At 66.4% G+C, this 6,014-nt stretch overlaps 1 protein-coding gene across 1 annotated transcript; it reads right to left on the reverse strand.

Moving 5' to 3' along the window:
- Nucleotides 1–1,151: 1,151 nt before the first annotated feature.
- TPPP3 (tubulin polymerization promoting protein family member 3) lies at nt 1,152–4,792 on the reverse strand. Its single transcript, XM_071757174.1, has 4 exons — nt 4,692–4,792; nt 3,376–3,567; nt 2,206–2,359; nt 1,152–1,993 (listed from the first exon to the last, which is right to left on the reverse strand). The coding sequence occupies exons 2-4, from the start codon at nt 3,561–3,563 to the stop codon at nt 1,805–1,807; spliced, it is 531 nt and encodes a 176-aa protein (XP_071613275.1). The 5' UTR covers nt 3,564–3,567; nt 4,692–4,792; the 3' UTR covers nt 1,152–1,804.
- Nucleotides 4,793–6,014: the final 1,222 nt, after the last annotated feature.

The raw sequence follows: 6,014 nt of genomic DNA on the forward strand, positions 1-6,014 counted from the left end.
GGGCACAGGCAACCCTGGGCTCCTTCTGGCCTGCTCCAAGAAGGGCTCGTAGCCCCAAGCCTCCCCCCAGCCTCTCCAGGTATTGCTGAGGCTGAAACCACCCAGGAAGGAATCCTTGTTCTTCTCCTGTGTTGCAAAAAGCAGGTGGGAAGGATGCAGAAGGTGCAGGGCTGTGCAGTGGCAGGGAACCAGCCCAGCCAGGCCATGTGTGTGTCCCTGCACATCCCTGGTGGCACGGGCAGGGCCAGCACCCTGGCTGAGACACCTGGCAGGGACCCCCTGTGTGTCACTGAGGGACCCCAACTCCATACAGGTGACCCTGTATCCAGCTGAGAGGCAGCTGGGAAGCCTGGCACTGACACCAGGCACTGTTGCATCCGAGCACCCACAGCAGCAGCCACCCCATCCTGGAGCTTCCATCCCATCCTGGAGCTTCCATCCCATCCTGGAGCCTCCATCCCATCCTGGAGCTTCCATCCCATCCTGGAGCTTCCACCCCATCCTGGAGCTTCCACCCCATCCTGGAGCTGCTATCCCATCCTAGAGCTGCTATCCCATCCTGGACCCTCCATCCCATCCTGGAGCTTCCGCTCCATCCTGGAGCCTCCATCCCATCCTGGAGCCTCCATCCCATCCTGGACCCTCCATCCCATCCTGGAGCTGCTATCCCATCTTGGAGCTGCTATCTCATCCTGGAGCTTCCATCCCATCCTAGAGCTTCCATCCCATCCTGGAGCTGCTATCCCATCCTTGAACCTCCATCCCATCCTGGAGCTGCCATCCTATCTTGGAGCTGCCATCCCATCCTGGAGCTTCCACTCCATCCTGGAGCCTCCATCCCACCCTGGAGCTGCCATCCCACCCCAGAGCTGCTGTCCCATCCCGGATCCCAGCCTGTTCCCAGGGATGGTTACCAGGAGCTTGTGTGTTTGGTTGCAAACAGAGCAGGAGCGGGAGCCAAGCGCTCGTGTTTGTGCCTGCGGTTGCTCTGGCAACTCGGGGCCAGCCAGGAGCTTGCCAAAAGGGCAAGCGGCCAAAGCCAAGCCCACGGCAGGGCCAGCCGAACCTCCCCGCACCCGTGGGGGGGGGTGTGAGGGTGCTGAGGTGGGCTTCTCACTGCTGGGGTTGCCGAACACAACCAGACGGGGCCGTCAGTGCCGAGGGGGTTTTATTGCAGAGCCGGGGGCCAGCGCGGGTCTGCAGCATCCTTTGGTTGGGGCTTCCCGAAGGCGGGGGGAGGCCCTGGGGCTTCGAGGCCAAACCAAGGGCTCCCGGGATGCATCCCCGGGGCCAGGCTGCCCAGGAGCATCCCGGCAGCAGCGGCGCTAAGGGCGAGCGGTGAGGGCGCGGAGCGGGCACCGGGGCGGGGAAAGGCAGCGGGTGCGGTGTGGGAGGTGCGGGGCTGGGCCCTGGCAGGTGGCAGGGACAAGGGGCTGCGGTCCCCAAGAGGACCGTAGGGAGGGTGCCCCGAAAGGCTGAGGTAGGGAAGGTCCGGGTGCCGGCAGAGCAAGGGGGCCCTGAGGAGCAGTGCTGTTAGTATGGCGGGGGCTGGGGAGGGCTGGGGGGGGACAGGAGGGGCTGGGGGGTGGTGGCACACGGGGACGGACACACAGAGCACTGGGAAGAGCACAGGGCCCGGCAAGTTTCCCAATGGCGTCAGCACTCGGCGGCTGACATCCCGGGGCTGGCCCCAGTGCAGCCCCCCCGGGCCCCACCTCAGGCAGGGACATCCCCGGGCTAACGCCAGCGCCGGCCCCGCAGCCCAGAGCAGGGACCGGGGCGGTGGGTGCCGCGGGCCCCCTCGCTACTTTTTCACTTTGGCATCATAGGTGCCCGCGTTCTTGTAGGCACTGACGTAGCCGCTGGTGTCCACAATGTTCTCCCGCCCGCTCTTGCCCTTCCCCTTCCCGCTCTCGTCAAATCGTTCCTTGTGGGACCCCGTGTACTTGGAGGTGTCCGTCAGCCTCTCCACCGCTCCCACCGTCTTGGCTTTCTGCAGGGAGACGGGAGACCGGAGTCACGGACACGTCCCGCCCCCTTCATCCCCTTCCCCGTGCAGGTTCCTGACACCACCTGAGGCTCCTGCTGTGCCTCTGGTTCCTGTGCCGTCCCCAGGGTCATGGGGTCCTTCAGAAAACGTCTGCAGGCAGAGTTCCATCCTCCCCTCCCGACCACCCCTCCTGCTCCCCGGGGCTCGGCACCCACCGTGACGCCCACGTTAATGGGCTCCTTCCCTGCCACCAGCTGGCAGATGGCCTCGTAAGCCTCCTCTTTGCTCTTGTCCTTGAACCTCTTCGGGGCCAGCTCCTCCAGAGCCTTCTTGAACTCCTCATAGTTGATGACTCGAGCTGTCTTGCCTCTGCGAGCACAAAACCAGGAGCAGGTCCTCAGGTGTTGCCTCCAAACAGGGCTCCAGCAGGACGAGCTGGTGGCACTCTCTGCCACCAACCTAGGACCCCTCATCCCCTTCTGAAAGGGAGCCAAGGCAACCCCAGCTGAACGGCTCAGCCTGAGCTCCAGGACCTTTCCAGCAATCTTTCTGTCGGAGCCTCTGGTGCCAAAACCTTTCAGCCCTGCATGGAAGTGCCCTGTGACACTGGGAATCTATCCCCACTGCTCCAGCCTGCCTGGGATGCCCACAACCTTTCTCTTCTGGCAGGCAGTGTCCTCCTCGGGTCCCATTGGGAAGGACAGGCACAGAGCATCTCTCCCACTTCTCTCCTTGGGGACGCTCAGACCCAAAATTCCTTGTCCTTGGGGCAGCTCAGACCCTCCTGAGCCCACCAGGGAATAAAGGGATGCCCAGAGAGAGGGTGTGGAGGGAGTAGGTTCTCCACCCACCCTTGCTCCCACACCCTGGCGAGGAGCACTGGGTGTTACTATGTCCCTGGAGACCCCAAAAGCAGTCCCTTTAGCCCTTCAGCTGCCTCTGTGAACTCCACGGACCCCAGAACCCCCTCAGCTCAGGTGCAGGTTAGACAGACCCAGGAATGGGCCATGCCACGTCACACCCCAGAGCACCCTCCTCTGATCCCTGTGTCACCTTCTTGCTTGTGGAGAACCCGGCAGAACTGGGCAGCCCCACCCTGACACCTGGGAGCAGGGACACAGCCTCTGCCCCAAAACCTGAGCCTCCCACCTCCAGGATTTGGATTCATTTCTTCTCAGGTCTCGCAAAAGCAGCCACAGAAACTCCCTGAAGGGAGAGGGATGTAGGGCAGCACCTGCTGCTCCACAGTGGGGGGACCACGGGTGGGCTGAGCAGGACACCAGGGAATCACCCCACCCACTGGGGCACCACTGCACCCCAGCACCACAAGAGCATCCCCCCAGCTCCGGGTGTCTGGAGGCCCCGAAGAGCCCGAGCTCACTTACTTCACCTTGGAGAAGACAATGTCCACGTCGGTGCTGGTGACACTTTTGCCATCGGTGACTTTGCAGTCTTTGCACAGCTTGGCCCAGTTCTTCCCGTTCATCTCTTGCCCCGTCGCCTTGGTGTCGCCGTAGATGGCGAATTTACGGAAGCTTTCTTCCAGGGATGCCATCTCAGTGCTCCCGGCCATGGGGCTGAGGAACAGGGGGCAGAGGGGCCCGTTACAGCCCGACAGCACCGGCAGAGGTGGAGGAGGAGGAGGAGGAAGGCTGGTGAGGGCGGAGGGGCTGTGTCAGGAGCGGGGCTGTGGCAGAGCCTGCCCGCCTAGCAGGGAGCACAATCCCAGGGGATGTCCTGGGGGATGGAGGCTCGGATGGTCAGGAGCGAGGCTGTTGGCTCCAGGGGCTGGCCGGGAGTGAGCGCACCAGCCCGTCCGTCCCCTCGGGAGCCCTCTCTGGGAATGACGCAATGCGGCCGCCTTCCTCCCGCTCGCTCATCCCCGGGATGGGCTCCGCTGCCCGCCTGCTGCCCGCCCCTGCCCCCGGACCGCAGCTGGCAGGACCCCAGTTGGGCCACCGGCCCGGCGGGCTGGGCCCGGCACGGTGTCCCCTCGCTCGGCCAGCGGCACCGAGGCGACAAGCCGCGGACGGACAGTGGCCCATCCCAGCTCCCCGCTCGCCGTCGCCTCTCCCGCCTCGCCCTGCCGGCTTCGCATCCCTCGCCACGCGCTGAGCACCCGCAGCACCACAGCCAGGATGGGCCCGGCCCGGCCCGGCCCGGCCCGGTCCGGTGGTACCGCGGCCCCGGCTCCAGCCCCCAAGGCGCAGAGGGGCCCGGCCGGAGAAGGGAGGGGAGGAAGGGGGGGTCGGGGCGGCCACGCCCGGGGCCTTGGCGGGGGGGGGGACGGAGAGAGGCACCGAGGAGCAGCGGGTTCGGCTGGTGCCTGGCAACCGTCGCTAAGGAGGAGCGGGTTGCCTGGCAACCGTCACTAGGGCGGAGAGGCGGGCGGGGCAGCCGCTGCTCCCCGCCTGTCCCCGTCCCTCTCGGGCACCCCCAGGCCCCTCTGGGCACCCCCCGAGCCCCCTTCTCCCTCCCCGGCCCCGCTCCACGGAGCCCGGACCCTGCCCCGGCCCGGGGGTGGCCGCCGGCAGCCGGGGGGGGCCGGGGCAGCCCCCACCCCCGCTCAGGGGGTCCCGACACCCCCTCCCCGAACCGGCCCGGGACCGGCAGCGGCCGCAGCCCGGGGTGCGGGGTTCCTGCCGCAGCTTTGCCCCGGGGGGGTCCGGGCCGAGCTGCCCTCCCCCGGCTCAGCACTCACCTCCCGGCGCCGCGCTCGCAGGCGGGGGGGCGGCCGCCGCCGCCTGTTTAAGGAGCCGCCATGAGACGGGAGGGGCCCCGGGCCGCCCCTTCCCGCCTCCCCCGGGCCGGGGAGAGTCTCGGGGCGGGGAGACGGAGCCCGGGCAGCCCTCACGGGCTGGGATACCCTCTGCCACCCCGCCAAGACACCCTCCACCCTCCCACAAGGTCTCTCCATCAGACCACGGTGTCCTTCCTCCGTGCTGAAAAGTCCCTCCATCACCCCACCAGGCCCCTCCAACCACCCCACGAGGCCCCACTGTCACCCCACGATGTCCTTCCACCATCTGCCTCCCTGTGCTCAGCCCCACAGCTCCCTGCACCGCAGGGGCAGCACTTTCTGGAGGAACGGGACCCCCTCGGGTGAGCCACAGGCCATTGCCCGGGCTGTGGGGGTAAATGTGTCCTGATGTACCCCTGACCCCTCTGCACGGCCTGGTGGGACCCCCTGGGAGGAATTTTGGTGGCCACCAGCCACATGCCAGCGCTGCCCATCACAGCTGCTGCCTCCCCGTGCCCGGAGCCTGACCACACGTGGGGCTCCCAGAGGGTGCTGTGGGCTGAAGCAGCACCCAAATATTATGGTTGCCATGGAGCCCTGACACAACCCACAGCACTTACTCATGGCCCCACCTCAGCTCTTTGCCCAGGGCCGGCTCCCAGCCCGGCATTGTCCTGGCTCTCCCTGGCCTCCTGCTGGTGGCCACAGCATCACTGGGAGTTGTTGACACCGAGGGGACAAGGAGTGTGGGTGGCTCTGTCCTGCTGGATCCCATGGGTGCCTCAGCATCTTAGGGAGCAGGACAGTGGCCCAGTGGGTGGGTGGTTCTGTCCTGCTGGATCCCGTGGGTGCCTCAGTATCTTAGGGAGCAGGACAGTGGCTCAATGGGTGGGTGGTTCTGTCCTGCTGGGTCCCGTGGGTGCCTCAGCATCCCAGGGAGCAGGACAGTGGCCCAGTGGGTGGGTGGTTCTGCCCTGCTGGATCCCGTGGGTGCCTCAGCATCCTGGGAAGCAGGACAGTGGCTCAGTGGGTGGGTGGTTCTGTCCTGCTGGATCCCATGGGTGCCTCAGCATCCTGGGAAGCAGGACAGTGGCCCAGTGGGTGGGTGGTTCTGCCCTGCTGGATCCCGTGGGTGCCTCAACATCCTGGGAAGCAGGACAGTGGCTCAGTGGGTGGGTGGTTCTGTCCTGCTGGATCCCATGGGTGCCTCAGCATCCTGGGAAGCAGGACAGTGGCCCAGTGGGTGGGTGGTTCTGTCCTGCTGGATCCCGTGGGTGCCTCAGC

This window comes from Heliangelus exortis, chromosome 13, assembly GCF_036169615.1.
Source record: "Heliangelus exortis chromosome 13, bHelExo1.hap1, whole genome shotgun sequence".
NCBI classification, from domain to species: domain Eukaryota; kingdom Metazoa; phylum Chordata; class Aves; order Apodiformes; family Trochilidae; genus Heliangelus; species Heliangelus exortis.

Coding starts and splice junctions, on each gene's coding strand:
- TPPP3 (XM_071757174.1), bottom strand. CDS start 3,563: ATGGCCGGGAGCACTGAGATGGCATCCCTGGAAGAAAGCTTCCGTAAA. Junction 2,360..3,375: donor ATTGTCTTCTCCAAGGTGAA/GTAAGTGAGCTC, acceptor TTGTGCTCGCAG/AGGCAAGACAGCTCGAGTCA. Junction 1,994..2,205: donor CCATTAACGTGGGCGTCACG/GTGGGTGCCGAG, acceptor GTCTCCCTGCAG/AAAGCCAAGACGGTGGGAGC.